Below are 17,276 nucleotides of genomic sequence, written 5' to 3' on the forward strand. Positions count from 1 at the left end.
TACCCATATACATCACATAAACGCCAAAGAGAATAACAGCTTGTACCACCAGTGTGATGGTGTCTGCAGCAAGATCCCAGCAGAGGGGATCTGCCATGTAACAGAGCTGAATGTTGTCTTACAGCTTGTTGTCCACATCTTTGGATGGGACAGTTACAGGAAAAATTGGTCTATTTCAGGAGAGCAAACATTAATTGTACTGTGGAGACCATTTGTAATGTTTCTTTTTGCAAGATGGTAGGAACTGAAGTTTTATTGTACAACTTTTGAATCCAGACTGTGGGCCTTTGTTTCAGTCTTTGTTGTTGTAGTACAAATAGCTGTCAGAGTGAAAATCAGCATGCAGTACAAATTACATACATTCAGTGACCAACGATAAAATGTGAGAGGGAAAGGAGGATGCTGGAAATAGACCAAAAATCATATGGAAAGCACTTTAAAGATTTTGCAGAACTTCCTGTAAATGGAACTTTTAAAACAATCAGATGTAGGCTAAATAGAAAGCTTAATCTACAAATAACTGCATTGGATAATGGAATGAGGTGTAAAGGAGAGACGTGGGAGAGAAGTAGTGTTTTGGCTTCAACAGAGAATGCCAAGGCAGCTTGCATGTGAAACTAAGGTATGGGCCTCAGAATGCAGCAAACCGCTGCGGTCAGAACTTGAAATAGCTAGAGAGAAAACCTCTTGAAAAGAGCTCCCTTGAGATTTGCACGGCCGGGTGTCTGGAGTGATACTTGTGTCGCATTGGTGGAGTGGAAATGAAGGGCCACACTTACAATCACTTAAATGACATTAAAGCTGGTAAACAGTCTGTTCCGTGATTCCTGGAAAGTCAGGAATTCGCATTTCCATCTGTCTGGCGGCTAACGCGTTTCACGTTAGGACCCGGTTATCTGTAGGCCAGAGCTACCCCGTCGCTGTGAAAGGAAACGGTGCCTCAACGCAGCTCCAGCCGAGGGGTACCGCGCAGCGCGGTGAGGGTGAGAACTCTCCCGCTCCCGACACAGTCCCCCTGCCCACAATCAACATGACCGCCGCAACCCACGCGTCACGGGGCCGCCGCAGCCGCGCTATTGGGCGAGGGCTCGGAAGTGACGCAACGGCGGGAGCCAAGTGGCACGGGGTGGCGGTCGCGACTGCGAGGCGATGAATAGCCGGCTGCAGGAGATTCGAGAGCGGCAGAAGCTGCGGCGGCAGCTCTTGGCGCAGCAGGTAGGAGGGCCGGGGCGCTGAGGTAAGCCCAAGCTGTCCCTCGCCAGGCCGGACCCCGGCGGCTGGCGCGGGGCGCGTGGGCCCTGCCCTGTCGCCGCGGGGAGGGGTGAGGGGCGCGTGCCGCCGCAGGTGCCGCCGTCCCGGTAACGGCAGCGGGGCGTGGGGAGAGAGCGGCCGTACTTCTGGCACCGCCGGCCCGGCGCAGGGCGGGCCGAGCCGAGCTGAGCTGCTGTGTCGGGGTGCTGCAGTCTCGGCTGCACAGCTAGTGGTTGCCGGGGGCCTGCAGCTAGCCTGCGGGCGGGCCGGGCCGGTGGGACGGGTTGTACAGCCTGGCCCTTTGCCTGACTGACACCACTTGAGGCGGGTTCCGTCCGCAGTAACTGTGGCTCGAATTTACTTTGTTCGTTGTTCAGTTGGGAGCGGAAAACGCAGACAGCATTGGGGCCGTGCTGAACAGTAAAGATGACCAGCGGGAGATTGCCGAGACGAGAGAGATGTGTAGGTCAGTATGGGGTTGCCGCTCCTGTTCCGGGGTTAGTTAATAGTAATGCAAAGCTGTGAAACGGGGTGAGCAAAATAAAATCCTGCCGTTTATCTGTAAACGTGGAAGTCAGTGAAAGTAATGTTTTGGTCACTGAAATCTGAACTTTAAATAAGGTGAGTAGCATTTAGTCTTTAACTTCTAAGAGCAGTTTGGAAATCAAGGCTAACCTTTGTTTCCACTGTTAAAAAGCTACGGTGGAGCAAAACTGAATTTAAGAGTATGCCACCTGTGTTGCCATACGGCCTTCATACCCTTCCTAAGAACAGTTACAAGGCAATTTAAAAAGTTCTTAGGGAGAATAGACTTATTTAGGATGGAATAGCTAGTGCTTGTTAATTCTTACGTGTAACAGCAACTTTCCTTTGTGAAAAATGTATTTATTTGGGTAAAACAAGCTGTGCCTTATAGAGCAAGGACAATGAGGAAGCAGGATATCTGTTTTCAAGACTCCTGTCCTTAAGAAGTTGTGCTTGTCTCAAATACATTGCAAGGAGCAGCTTGTTGTATATGAAGTTTCAGAATCACTTCAAATTTGTGACAGAAACATGTGGTCAAGGCAGATTATCAGAGATTTATGAAAGGCTCTCTCTGGAGAGAGAAAGAGTTATATGAAGACTTTTTCTGGATATTTAAAGGGCTGCTTATGATACTTCTGCACCAAATGCAAAACGCAAATACCCAGATGAGGGAGAAGCTGATGAGGAAGAGATTGAAGAATATAAGGTAAGAAGAAAAGGAATGAATAACTTCCTTTTCTTTCGTGTTCATAAGTGTGTATGTATAAAGACATAAAAATGTGTAGGGATAGTTTAAAATATGCTATCTTGGTGGCATCTCCCTTTAGGTCTTCCACTACATCAGTCTGAGAGGTGTCAGAGATGCTAAGTAGTTCTTCTCAGGTGTTGAGGTGCATTGAGCTGTACCAGAACCCAGTGTTTGGAGGTTTAATTTAGTGCTGCTTCTAGGAAGAGGCAGACTTATGTGATAGTGGCCACAGGGAACGGTAATGTGGTGTAGCTGGCTGTCTTGGGTAGGGAGAAGTGGTAAAATGTGTCTGCAGTGGGTACACTAAAAAGAATTTGATCAGAATCTGTCAGAAGGAAAGTTTGCCTTTAGCAAGAAACACAGGCTATTGGATGAGCTGCAGGTAGGCTGAGGGTGTCTTTCCAACCTGCCTTGTAACTGCAGAGGAATGGAATTCTGGAAGAAATAAAGGATTCTAAGGGAATGGAATTGTGAGGCTTGGTTTGGGGTATGCTTAAGTATTCAAGATATCCAGGGTAAGTTCAGTTAAAAAACCCAAACACCTCATTGAAGAATTGTGGCTGTCCTTTTTCAAATGCTTATCTGAGAGTTGTGTGACAGCTTTCTTCTTTCATATCTAATGTGATATTTTGGCTAAGAAGTGTGTTAGTGAAGCAAGGTTAAACAAAGGCACAATTACCATATTGCTGTCTTTCTGATCTGCTTTGTGATCGTGTTGCAGCACATATCTTCCCTTTCCTTTTTTACCTTATCCTAACAACCTTGCTTCCATGCTTAAGCAGACTCAGAGGCAGTGCGTTTATGGAATAATGTTGTGTCTGCTGTTCTCTTGCATACCTAACAACTAGTAGTCTTTTAAAATATGGGGCCTTGGTAGTGTTACATTTGCGTTCAGGTTGTAAATTTTTCTGTAATAACATCAGTTTTCTATCTTACTAAAACATATGCCCGGACCTTTTTTGATGTCTATTTTTTAAAGTCTGTCTGTAAATGGACATTTTTCTTAACATGCTGAGTGTTTGGTTTGCTGAAGAAGATGCCCAGTACTCAGTCACAATCTCACAGGAGAGATTTGCAGAGTACATGCTCTTTGTGAAGTGGGGGTGTTGCGCTCATGTTAGTTATCAGTTCATAGAAGTTTGGTTTATTCCTTCACCAAGTATGTGGTTAAACAACTAATTTATTTTCTGTGGATTAACATGTGGATAAGTCACTCCAGTTGGCAAAACACATGAGTCTTATCATTAGCGTTTTCTTCATTAGCATGAAGAAGACTTACTTTGAGGTGGGCTGTAGCCACTTGCTCTTGTGATGTTAAAATTGAAGAATATTTTAATAATACTGGTTTGGATCAGAGGAATAGATTTAAGAAACTTGAAACCCTCATAGTGGTCCTCAGCTGTTTTCTGTAGGCATTGCTAATTCCCTGTTGGCAAGGAGATAAGGACTTTGTAAAATCCCTTCTGTATTTATGTAACTTTTTCCTTAGTACTTGCAGCCAGTTTAAATTTAGTCTCATAATGTGAACTGATACAAAAATCAAGGGTAGCAAGCCTTATAGCATTGTATTTCATATTCCTCAAACAAAAGTTATAAGATACTTGAATGGTAGTGTGTGGGCTTGGGGACTCAAAATGTAGTTGTAGTTTCTACTGTTCCAGATGGAAAGTGAAATGAGCTAATGACACTTAAATGCCTTATGCTGTTTTGAGAGAAGGCTGAACAATGACATTGACTTTTCATTATGTGGGGAAGTGTGAGAGCAGGTTTTGAGGTGAAAGATGAAATATGCTAATCTTCCCTTTAGGAGTATCTGATGCAAAAAAGGTGCTGGTTTTTGTGGCTTTGTTTTGGTTTTTTTGTAGGGTAAGCATAAGTATATAGTGATGATTCTTTAGTAAGCATCAGGCTGAGACAAGACCAAAAACTAGAGCAGCAAGGCTGCTTGACTTGTCTTGGGGCCTGACTGCCTTGCAGACATAGGAAGAGTCACATTAATGGCTGTTTCAAGGTCAGAAAGATGAATTGTTGTGGTTCTAAAGAAACTCAGCTATGCTCTTGGTTTCGTGGACCTGTAACAGTTGTACTAGGGTTAATTTGAGCTTCCTGCTCTGTATTTGGAAGTGACTATTTGCTGCCCCTGCCAGGCTTTTTGTAGCCAGCTGAGAGCCGTGAGTGTTGCTCCACCCCTCCCTTTCCCCAGGTACATTTACTCAATTGTTTGAACCTGTGTGTCTGGTATCAACAATGTTTTGTGGCAAACACTGCTGGAGTCCTAACTTTGAAGTACAGAACCACCTGTGGTTCAGATTTGCTGCCAGCCTAATTTGGGGCAGCCCTGCTGTGCTTCGTTTCTGCAAGAGATGGCCTGCAAGCTTGGAGTGCTTCCATGCCATTGTTCTGGAGGCTGGAAACATCTTCCTTGGCTGAGTCATCATAATTGCTTAATATAGCTCTAGTCACTTGAAAAACTGTATGCATGCATATTAGTGTTAATTTCATTCTGTCTCTGCTTTGGCTGTGCTTTTTCCATTTGAAAGTTGGTAGTGTAGGCTCTTTGTGGCCACAAGAGCTTTTTGAAACTGACTTTATGAAGGCATAAAGAGAACTGGGATGGCTGAGAAATAGGTATCTTAATAGGCACTTAGGTGTAGCATGTGTTGCTTCTGCAAAGAAAATTACAGCAAATTTGTATAGAGAAGATGGCTTCAGCTCCTGAGGCTAGAACAGAAATGACTGAGTGGATATAAATGTTCAGAGGTTCTGCTACAGAGGACCTTCAGCAAAATGTATTGTTTGCTTTAGTCAAAGGAGTGAAATTTTGGAGGGACAAAATTTTAAAGTTCATGGTGCCTTGTGAAGCACTGCCTACACTGTCAGGGTCTAGGGTTTCTGACTTCTTCTCAGAGGCCTTTCCCAGTAATGCTTCCCTCATTAACAAGAGGCAGACCTTTTTGGAATAGGTTTTTTTTCCCCCCCCCCCTCCAAAACTGGAGTTGGCTTTGTTCACAATCTGCTGCTTTAGGAGACTTCTTTTTCTTGACAGCCTGCTTCTTTAAGAAACAGAATCATAATGAGAGAAACAGCACAGTCTTGTGTACTTACATCTCCTTTGTTTCCAAGGATGACGTAGAGCTGCAGCAAGATGAAGAGAACCTGCCCTATGAAGAAGAGATTTACAAAGACTCCAGTACCTTTCTAAAGGTGAGATGTTTTTGCATTTAAACCTGTAGTCAAAGCTGGCATGTCTGTGTTAAACTATTTCTGTGAGTCATAGAATCAATCGTTGAGGTTGGAAAAGACCTCTAAGATCATCATGTCCAACTGATAGAGCTTTAAAGGCTGAAGGGGCTGACAAGAATCCACAAGTATGGAAGTTTCTTGTGAAAGATGTGGCTGCAACTAGCATTTACATTGATCTGACTAAAGATCTGGCTCAACTTACAACAAGCTGTAGTAATGGTGGACCTGCTTTGGAACTAAAACCCCAGAGATTTTGCTGATGTAGCTTATAGAAACATGTTAAAAATTAACAAAAGATACTCTTACTTTCTCGTTTGTCAGACTAACATGTAGTGTGTGCGTGCACGTCCAGTTATCTCCCTGTTGCTTCTACTGAACTCCCTTGTGTTCTGCAGGGTACTCAGAGCTTAAATCCACACAACGATTACTGCCAACACTTTGTGGACACAGGACACAGACCCCAGAACTTCATCAGAGATGTTGGTAAGTCATAGTGACTGTTTGAAGGTAACTTAGTATATTTAGTAGCACGTTTTTCTTGCCCTTTTTAATTCCTTACACTTACTGGGAAATGCAGATACATGTACTTCATAGCTTTGTCTCTCTGGACTCTCCTGGGTGTGCATGTAGCATGTAAAGTATGGAAAAGACTTAAGTTGGTAAGCAATATGGATTAATATTTACCAGCTTGGTTACGCAGCTGCTTGACAACTCACAGGCAGGCCCAACACAGTGTGTTTAGAGGATGTTACTTTTTTAAGTTTATGTTCATCCAGCCATCACTGTACTTGAAATCTCACTTTGTTAGGCCTGAATTTAATCTTCTAAAACTAAGGTATGGTTTGGCCCTGTTTCCCAGAACACAGGCCTGGTAGTTAATGCATTGTTTTAAAACAAGCAGGACATCTCCCTCTGCAGTTTTCTGCAACAGTTCTCTGTATTTCATCAAGTTGAAGGGCGAGTGTTGTGTTTATAGATGCCAGCCCACGGCAGTTTTATTTGCCTGTTGAGGCAGTGTAGTCTCTGCTTCTTCTCTGTATTTAGTGAATGCTTCTGAGAAACACAGTTGGATGTTGAGTATGAAAAACTGGTTGTTTCAAGTCAGTTACATCTTCATCTGCAGAGCATCTGGGCTTTAGCTCTCTGCTGCATAAAGAATTGGGGAGGGACAGAACAACTTGTTACACAAGTCAGCAGCAGTTAGTCTAGACCCCTCATCAGCGATGAGGTATGCTACTGCCTAACTGGATGTGGGCCTACAAAAAGCCATAGTGTAGTAGTGGTTCCAGAACACCCAGTTACAGCTCTTTAATGTTGCTGTTGGAAGAGGGAGAGACCTCTGGGTTTTGTTTTGGTTGTTTCATTCATTTTTATCTTTTTTATTGTAAAAAAAAAAAAAAAAAAAAAGGCAACTGAAGTCATCCTGATTGAAAATTCTTTCACTGACTAACTGGCTTCTGTTTCTGCTGTTTGGGAATAATTGCCTTGCACTGGCTAGAAGCAGCACAGCAGTGGAAATCAGAAGAACGCTGCAGTGTTTAAGATGTTATGTATTTAAGCAAAAGAATGAAAATAATCTTTGAGTATTATGTACACGTAATAAGAGATAATAGGGGTAGATGCTAAAAAATTTGCTTTTGCCAGTGTGATCTGGGGTTGGGATTTTGGAAGTTTGAATTGAAGAATGGAAAGGCATATGAAGGGTTGTGGGTTTGGGTGGGCATTTTGTCCTACATGGTTAGGTCCATTTAAAATTTTAAATGCACATGAAGCTTTGTAAATAACTCCTACTAAAGCTGAATATATACTGCTTGGGAGATGGGAATGGTTTTGATTTGCACTGAGCCTCCTGCTAGCAGAAACAAAAACATACTGTCACTACTTACTTTTTGGAAGGGGGAATATAATACTCTGCTGGTCCTTGTTCTTTTTTTAAGTTTGCTGCAGAAAGTCTGATTCTCCCTTTTACATTCTCTACATTTGAAAGATTTGAAAATTAACATCATAGAACTAAATATAGGAACACAATAAATAAATATGCATGTATTCAAATCTTCATGACTGACAGCAGTGTACCAAATCTGTATAAGGGGTGTCCAAGGGAGCCAGCAATACCACAGTTGCTGCCATAGAAATCATTTTCAAAGCTTAAATAAGAGTATTCTGTAAATGAATGTTAATTAGATCTGAATGTAATCTTAGAGAGGGGAGGGATTATAAAATAACTTTCTTCATTTTTGCACTTTCAGTTTAAATGAAAGGTTGCTTTTCCTGGAAAAAGGAATTGTGAACTCCTGACCACTGTAGTGCTCTAGAGGAGATTAGTCAGTTGCAGCCCTAATTCTCTGGGCCAAGGCAGGAGGCTTTTCTGAAGTACTGCTGTGAAGGGTTTGGTTTGTGCTAACAAAAATTGGGTGAAGTATTAAACCATTTGGACCTATTTAGAATACTGGATAGTGCTTAATTGATACAGATTTACTCTCAAGTAGTTGTTAACTTCATGTTTTCTTCTTCTTAGGCTTAGCAGATAGGTTTGAAGAATATCCAAAACTTAGAGAGCTCATCAGATTGAAGGATGAGCTGATATCTAAATCTAACACTCCTCCCATGTAAGTGTTCTTGTGGAAAATGCCTTTCTTCTCCAGACCTGTTTTCAAGTTAGCTGTCTGCTTTGCAAATCTCTTAAGCACCTGCTCAGAATTTACATTTTCTATTTCTGTTCATATATACAAATTAATCAGTTGAAACTTCAGAAGAATAAAATCAGTTTGGTTTTGCTGATCTAGATATTTAATATAGTATATAAACTAGATTTCTCCTTCCAGTGTGTGATTATTTATAGTATCTAAAGCTTTGTTTTTTAAGACCAAGCTGCCCAACTGATGGGGCTGCAGGTTTTAATTTGGGAACTAAATTAAAATTGGTTGTGATTCTCATGATACATGCAGTTTACAATAGCATGAAAGCTTAAAAAATGCCTCTTAATATAACCTTAGTTGTTCTTGTACCAGATTTACTTGGTGCAATGTTCAGTTCTTCTCTTAGTGCCCATCAATCAGATGTCACTTTACAGTTCAAGACCAAGAAAGTTTATGCTGTGTGGAAGTGATTTGTCTTAACTTAGTTTTTGCTGAGCATCAGACACAGTATGGGTGTGCAGTGTGGTACTCCCAGGAACGTGAACATATCTGAATGTGAAGCTAATGACTTTAATGTACCGTAGTCCTAACCTGTACTGAGTAAAACCAGCATTGTTTCGTGATGGTCACATGAAAGCTGCAGTGGTTGTCTGAACAGCTGAGTTACAGACTGCAAAACTCAGCTGGCTGTTTTGAAGTTAGATGGATTTGGGCATCCTAAAGCATAAAAGGGGGAAAACTAGGCAAATGTTGCCTTCTGATAACACCAAAGACACTTACAGAATAATCATCTCTTCTGTACACTTTCTTAGGAAGGGGATGATGGTAGTCTGCCAATCTTTTTTTTTTTTTTTAAGGTGAAGCAAACCAGAAATCTGTCAGCCAAGCAGTGAGTGTTTGCTTTTAAATGATGGTGTTTTTTCCTTATAGTTCATGGATGTATAGAAAATGCAGTGATTCTGTACTAGATATTGTTGTACGTTCCCTGGTTGCTAAATTAGAATCCTAAAAACTATTTCAGAGAGACTAATTTAAAAGTATCTAATGCAGCAGCATCCAGCTGAGGTTAGGTGAGAATGCATTGTGCATCTCTTTTGGGTTCAGTGCCTTTGAGCTGCATGAACTGCACAGGGGATGACTTCACTGGCTACACAAGTGCTGTGTGGAGTGTAATCTCCAACCACTGCTATAACTTGTCCATGCTATCTATCATATTTTCTCTAAACAGGTACTTGCAGGCAGACTTGGAAGCTTTTGATATAAGGGAACTGAAGTCCAAGTTTGATGTGATTCTCCTGGAACCACCACTGGAAGAGTACTACCGAGAGACTGGCATTACTGCCAATGAAAAGTGCTGGACCTGGGATGATGTAAGTGTTTTTCTTGCTTTGAGAAGTATTTCATACAGGTTTGTAAGCAAATAGAGGATTTCACTTGGTGTCAAAATATTTTAGAGATATGGTTTAAGGAAAAATGGATTTTTTTTTTTTTTTTTTTTGGTTCTTACCAAAAATAAGCTTTGTATTTGTATACATGCCTACACTATTTGTGTTAAAAGACTGTTTGGAGGAGTTTAATGAATTAAATATATGTTTTCGTTCTCCCTGAGCCTTGTTGAAACTTGTTGAAACAGTAGTGGGATTTCTCCCTACCTTCACATTCCATGAGTTTTTTTCCTGTATTTTTTGCTGTTGAAATTCAGACTCTTCAGTGTAAATATTCCTTTGTATCTTGAAATTCTCAAAGATGTTTTTCAATTATGCTTTTTAATATGCTGGGCTTCAGTCAGAAGAATAGGTAAGTGTGCTTCACTGACATACCTCCTTTCTGGAAGTATTGATTGGGTAGGAAATGTTAATCAAACCACTTGTCATCAAGCATAACAATTCGATGATACAAAGCCTGCTGCCAAGTTGCCCTGGCTTTCAAGGTTGAATGGGCTAATTCCTTCACTTGAGCACTGAGTAAAACTTGTAATGCTAATGTCAAATAGCAATGAATTTGCTCTACTCAATGCATCTACACTTTACTAATTTAAAACCCACAAAAGCCCTCCAAACCCTAAGACAACAAACAGCCCCACTCTCAGAAAGTAGGACAATCTATAGTAGAGAGCAGTAGCTGATTAAAACAATCTTGGCATAACCATGTCAGGAATTCTTAGGTTCAGGCCTGTGGGTGTGAACATGCAACGAATAAATCCCTATTTTTGGGAGACCCTACTTGAAAGGAACAATGGACTGTGTTATTGGTCATAACAGAAGTGAATGGGTTATGGCTGACATTTTCTTACCTGTGCTTTATGCAGTTTGGGCCAGGGCATGATGGTGTTGCTTTAGATTTAGTTTGTCAGGCTGAAACCTGCACACAAGTGAATCAAAGTAAAGGATCATGAGAAGAGAAAATTCAACCCACCTTTAAGGAATGTGAAATCAAAGGCATTTTTATGCTTGTGATCAGAGACTGGGTAACTGTGTTAAGGAATAGATAGCTTCTGTGTTAGCCTTCAGTTAGACCCAATAAAAATGATGCCTAGCAGTGTTGCCTGGGGAAAAAACATTCTGTCCTAACAGAACTGTAAGGGCTGGAGGCAGGAGCCATCCTCTTATCTTACTTGGGAGTTATGTTCTTGTAGAATGGCTTCTGCTGCATTATTTCTCTTCACTGCAGCACAGAATGAAGCCTGATTTGATGTGTTAGCAAGTTACAGATGAGTCTTTTCAACTTGTAATGAGTAACAGATGCTTTGCATCTGAAGTTATTTCATCCTGAATGTAACTCATTTGTTGTTGTTGAACCACTGTCCTGATAAATTCTTGCTGCTTTTTTCCTTAAAGTGAAAACGGAGAGAATGTCTTTCCTGTATAGCAATAGAAATAAGCTGGGGTTTTATGATGTGTCTTCACAGAAATAACTCAGGGGCTGACAAGAAATAGAGCACTGTGGCTCTGCTGTTACATCTTTTCCCTACCAATTGAATGACAAAATGAAGTAGGGATTTACAGGGGTGGAAATCACATCGGTGTTCCTTCCAGCTGAAACCTGGACAGGGTTGTATTAGTTTTCAATGTCTAGAATTTTCTGTACAGACAGAATTACTGGTAAAAAAGAACAATTACACTGGTCATCAGCTGTGTGGAAAACATGCTCTTGGGTACTGATAAGGTGACTTACGCAACATACTCTGGAAAACAATTCTGGGGGTGTGGCCATGAGTGGTATACAGACTGACTAATAGAAGTGCTTCCTGATGGCTTCTGGGATAATGCTTCAAGACTTACTAAGTATTCTTCCTGATGTGATTTGTATTTAATCCAGAAACACTTACTACTATTATTTTTACTAGATCATGAAATTGGAAATTGAAGAGATTGCAGCCTCAAGGTCATTTGTGTTCCTATGGTGTGGCTCAGGCGAGGGTCTGGATCTTGGCCGAGTGGTAAGGTGATGTTTTAATTCAGTTTAGCAGGGAGAGACTTAAGAGTTTCTTTTTTGTCGTTGACTTTTTCTGTATGGAATTCTCAACAGTAACTGCTGAGGGATGTTTTGTTAATGTGGTAGAGGATACAGGATTTTGAGGGGCTTAAATAACTGTATCTGGCATTAACTGTTTAGATAACTTAGTTTTGAGATGTGGTGCTGAGTATGAGGAAGTATGGTCCTACAGAGTTTAGAAAGCTGTACTTCTCTCTTGGTTTTGATGTTGCCATGTTGAGTGCATTCACATTTTATTTCTTTTTAACAGAAATCTTAATAGTTTTCTGCCAGAAATACTCATGCTAGTAGAAAGGTGCTGCTATTTCATCAAGTGAGATAAAATTGTGTGCAATAGCACTTCTTATTTAAATCTATTTAAACCTGGAGTTTTAAATAGGTTTAGTGCTACAAAGTGCTCTAGGTTTAGTGCTCTACAAAGTTTTATAACCCTGTAAGATTTTGGAGTTTCACAGTAGTCTTTCTGTGTGCCAGGGTAGCACTGCTTGGCCTGGGGGGGGGGGGGGTGTGTGGAAAAAAATTTCCATCTCTTGCACTGCTGAAACATTCTGTGCTTCGTTTGAGAAGTGCTTTCTGTTGAAACAATATGGCATTTGTTAGAGGACCACATGTGGTTGCTAATGTTTGCTTTGTCTGCTGTTGGTTCTGAGGTTGGTTAAAGTAGCTGTTTTCAGGGAGATTGATTTTGGTCACAGATATATTTGTGGTGGCTGGGCAGATCTTGAATGCGGCAACAACCAAATGAGCTTAATGCCTCATTTCCTCCCTTTCCAAGACTACACTCACAGGACTTAAGAACTCAAGAGTCATCTAAGTTTGGGGTATTTTTTGGTAGTGTTTTTGTTTTGGCTTTGTTTGTGGGTTGGTGTTTTTTTTAATTTTATTTTTCACAGATACAGGAAAACACCACAAAATGGTAGCAGTGGCTTTTAGCTGTTTATCTTCCTGGTTGTAGAACTCTGCATTGATGTGAAAAGCTACCAGAGCATAGGTATTAGTGGAGACAGGGACTGATTCTGATTAAATTTGTGTCACTAGGCAAAAATGAGTGCGGAGTTCCATTAAAAAGCTACTGAAAAGAGAATGATACACAGATGAGTTGATGAGAAGCTGGACATGAGCCAAGAGTGTGCATTTACTAGTCCAGTAGGCCAGTGGCATCCAGGGCCGCATCAAAAGAAGTGTGGTCAGCAGGTTGACACAGGCAATTCTGCCACTTTGCTTCTGGTGAGGCCTCACCTGGAGTACTGTATCCAGCTCTTGAGACCTCAGCACAGAAAGGACATGGACCTGATGGAGCAAGTCCAGAGAAGGGCCATGAAAATGATCAGGGGGCTGGAATGCCTCTGCTACAAGGACAGACTGAGGGAGCTGGGGTTGTTCAGCCTGGAGAAGAGAAGGCTTCAGGGAGATCTAATAACCTTCCAGTACCTCAAGGAGGCCTACAAGAAGGCTGCAGAGGGACTATTTACAAAGGTCTGCAATGATAGGATGAGGGGCAATGGTTTGAAATTATAGAAGGGATGTTAGGTACAAGTTTTTTACCATGAGGGTGGTGGAACACAGGAACAGGTTGCCCAGATCAGTATTTGAGGCCCTATCCCTGGAGATCTTGAAGGTGAGGCTCAACAAGGCTCTGAGCAACCTGATCTGGTGGAGATGTCCCTGCTGACTGCAGGGGAGTTGGACTAGATGACCTTTGGAGGTCACTCCAACCCAAACCATTCTGTGATTCTATGACACTTCTCTTGCAGCTACAAGTCAAATACCTACATGAGTGTTCAGCTTAGATTACTGAAGCATTTGGTGTAGTGTGAACTGTTTTATGTCTACAACATTTAGTGTCTGCGCAAATGGGGTTACAGAAGATGTGAGGACATCTGTTGGATTAAAACCAATAAGAACAATCCTGGAAAGACCAAGACTCTAGACCCTAAGGCTGTTTTCCAAAGAACCAAGGTAAAGGTTTGGCTCAGTTTCTCCTCTGTTTCTATCTTGTCTCTTCATGCTAATGAAACACCCAGTGTCCCACAGGATGATGGATGAACTTCTGTCCCCTTTTAGACTTCAGTCAGTGTGAGACAGAGAAATGTCACCTTCATTTAACACTGGTCGGTGAATTTTTAGTCTCTAAATGTGGTACTTAACTTGAGCTGCTTTGAAGTGTGGGTACCTGAGGAGGGTTTAGAGATTGATGAACAATAATGAAACAGAAACTGAATAGAAAATGCTACTGTATATGGCAGTGGTTTTGACCTGGCAGATGTTCCAGTTATGGATAAATGGTAAATAAGCAGTTAGTCTATTAGCAAGCTCCTTTCTAGGTTAGAGAGAAGATTTGCAGGTGGAGGAACACCTATAGAATGGAACTAAACTTGGCAGTAGAATGTGACTAAATGTCAAAAGAAGTCTTCTAAAATGTAGATTATAAAGTCCTCTGCTTTAAGAGACTCCAATGCTATTCAAAACCATTAAAATGTCAATAGGATGAATAAAGAGTTAGGTTGGGTGTACATGGGTGTAACTGTGGCACTTTTACTGAATATAGAGTTGGGTGACAATCATTTGAAGTGCCGTTGACCTCAGGACTCGTTCCACATTCATTAATCATTCATTAATATTAAACATCCTCAACCCTGTCTCAGATTTGCTGGTTTTTAGGAGTGTAAGCTTCCCTTCCAGCTATCTGGAGTCTTTATTTCCCTTGCATTTACATTAATTAGAAGTTTGAAAGCATGTTATACTGGTTATAAATATTTAGAAACACAAATACTGTATGTTTACTGCATATAGTGTTGCAAATGTGCAGCTCACTCACCAGAGAAGTTAAAACTAACACAGAAGGATCTGGGGAGGAATTTCTGTCTTTGTTTAACAGAGAATAGTTTCTGGTATTAGAGAATTTCTCTGTTTTAGTGAGCAAGGGTTGGGCTGAGGTCACTATTCACAATAAACACTGAAAACTGAGCTATTGTATCCTGACTAAATAAATAGTCTGTTGTGCAACGTTTATTTACCAGGGATTCCAACAGCAGATGCTGTGCTGCTGTGTTCCGGTATCTCTAGGTGGATGCTTTGTTCTGCCACCTGTTCTAGAATCTACAGTACTAAGGAATGACATTCCATGATTTACAGAAATAAAGTGTTCTAGATAGTTCTTCTAAATACTAGATGGGGCTTTGCTTGATGGGTAGCTAGTATTTTTATGTAGATAAAGATCTGAAAACTCTGTAGCTTGGGTGCAGTTGACCACCTGCATACATTTGGTAGGTCACCTATTCTGCCTTTCATATTTATTCACTAGCTCTTAAAACTCTCCTCAAAAATCTGGGAATGATAATTTTGTCTGCAGCTTTTTCTGAGCCATCTGGTGTTTAGTGAATCAGTGGTTTATGATACTGGGAAAAATGGCTCATCTGAGCTTAACATTCCCAGGAACAGAACTCTGAAATGAGTATGAGGAACCCTCTGTACATCCTGTACAAATTATAGTGATGTCTCATTTATGGATTCTATGTACTAGTCATTTAAAATGATCTGTGGTGGTTTAGAGGAAAGGAAAGCAATGCATGTTGCAGTTAAGAACATTTTAAATGCTGATGGAGTTGGCTGAGAGTGCATTTACAATTTGATAGCAGTTTGGTTTTAACTGTTTGATACAGTGGCACCTTCTAGAAAGGTCTGATGGTGAAGGCTGCTTTTGTAACAGAGGTACAAGATGAAAAGTACATCTTGTGTTCACTGAGAGTTGTGGAAGTTATTTGTGTGAATAAAGGCAAGATCAGAATGCTGATACAAGCATCAATGACAATCACTATTGTCTTACCCTTACCAGCACCTTGTTCTCTTTCCTTATGGTGATTTCTTAGCATTTCCAGCTTAAAGCCCTAACATTACACTAATTGGAGAAGTCCATGTCCAAAACTTCTGTTTAAGTTTTACCACTTAATAGCATAGTTTAAGCCAGATACAGCTGACATTGCTTTAAAAAGACTCTTTTGGTAGCTCCAGCTTGTTTTGTTCTTCATATTCATGCTTCAGACTTCTCTGTACAAGAGGAGGATCTCCTCTGCCTAGAGCTTCTTTCTCTCCATGGTGCACTCCATGTGGGTGCTGCAGCATGTGGTAAGTGCTGTCTGTTGTGCATGTGCAGGAGCACTGCCTCATGGGCATTAAGGGAACTGTGCGTCGCAGCACAGATGGAGACTTTATCCATGCCAATGTTGATATTGACCTGATCATCACAGAGGAGCCTGAGATTGGCAACATAGAAAAACCTGTGGAGATTTTTCACATCATTGAGCACTTCTGCCTTGGACGGCGACGTCTTCATCTCTTTGGAAGGGACAGTACAATTCGACCAGGTAACTTGGTTTTTGTCAGATATGTAAATTGTAATTCAATACTCTCTTCCATCACCTGAGGGCACTTGATGGGGGGGTTCTGCTGCTGATCTGATTTAGTCTGGTCACAGAGGGGCTGGAAAGCATTGCTATGGTGTAAGAACAGGTTGGAAGGAGGCAGAAGGGGTCTTGTGAAACCCACAGAGTGAATGTTCCCATAGCCAGGCATAATTAAAAAAAAGAAACAAAAGAAGCCTTTACGAATATCAAACTCAAAATCTGAACTTTTCAACACCTCTGGCTTTCCTAGAGGTGCCCTTTCTGATGAGTGCAGGTGATATGTAGCTAAGTGTCTCTTTCAGTTGTCGTTTACTAGGCAAAGGACAAGGCCCCTGAAACCTGATGTTTGCTCTTGCTGACCCTGCCTTTGTTCCCCAGGTTGGCTGACTGTGGGACCCACCCTCACCAACAGCAACTTCAACGCAGAAACATACTCTTCATACTTCACAGCTCCTAACTCCCACCTGACAGGCTGCACTGAGGAAATTGAGAGACTTCGGCCCAAGTCACCACCACCCAAGTCCAAGTCTGACCGGGGTGGTGGTGCTCCCAGGGGAGGAGGACGAGGAGGGACGTCAGCAGGGCGAGGAGAAAGGGGCAGAGAGAGGAACAGAACTAACTTCCGGGGTGAGAGGGGTGGCTTCAGAGGGGGACGTGGAGGTACCCATAGAGGAGGCTTCCCCACCCGCTGATGACTGATACATAATTCTTCTTCCCCTAGTCCTGTGCCTCCTCTCTGAATCTTTTTCTTAGTCTTGTTTTGCTAAAGTGAATTATTCTGAGACTGAAGCTAGATAACTTTTGAAATTGTTTTTGGTGCAAGCAGTGACAGATAACCTGCCTTCCAGTGACCAGCCTGGCACATCACCTCACCCAGCAGGCAGGTCCTGCACCTGACAGCACTGAGCTTGGCCTCCTGACAGCTGCTGTTTGTCCAAGCAGAGAGCACCCCTGCTTCAAACCATGGGTAGG

The 17,276-nt window shown here is 41.7% G+C and overlaps 1 protein-coding gene across 1 annotated transcript; it reads left to right on the plus strand.

Moving 5' to 3' along the window:
- The first annotated feature begins 1,149 nt into the window (after window positions 1-1,149).
- METTL14 (methyltransferase 14, N6-adenosine-methyltransferase subunit) lies at window positions 1,150-17,019 on the plus strand. The gene is made up of 11 exons (XM_054392400.1): window positions 1,150-1,215; window positions 1,629-1,717; window positions 2,395-2,482; window positions 5,648-5,728; window positions 6,163-6,250; window positions 8,286-8,376; window positions 9,635-9,776; window positions 11,753-11,845; window positions 13,744-13,860; window positions 16,055-16,265; window positions 16,683-17,019. The coding sequence occupies exons 1-11, from the start codon at window positions 1,150-1,152 to the stop codon at window positions 16,994-16,996; spliced, it is 1,380 nt and encodes a 459-aa protein (XP_054248375.1). The 3' UTR covers window positions 16,997-17,019.
- The last annotated feature ends 257 nt before the right edge of the window (window positions 17,020-17,276 follow it).

This window comes from Indicator indicator, chromosome 25 (genome assembly GCF_027791375.1).
Source record: "Indicator indicator isolate 239-I01 chromosome 25, UM_Iind_1.1, whole genome shotgun sequence".
NCBI classification, from domain to species: domain Eukaryota; kingdom Metazoa; phylum Chordata; class Aves; order Piciformes; family Indicatoridae; genus Indicator; species Indicator indicator.

Excerpts from the sequence above, each read along its gene's own strand:
- METTL14 (XM_054392400.1), top strand. The coding sequence starts at position 1,150 with ATGAATAGCCGGCTGCAGGAGATTCGAGAGCGGCAGAAGCTGCGGCGG. Across the intron at positions 8,377-9,634 it reads AAATCTAACACTCCTCCCAT|GTACTTGCAGGCAGACTTGG; the intron begins GTAAGTGTTCTT and ends TTCTCTAAACAG. Across the intron at positions 11,846-13,743 it reads GTCTGGATCTTGGCCGAGTG|TGTCTGCGCAAATGGGGTTA; the intron begins GTAAGGTGATGT and ends TACAACATTTAG.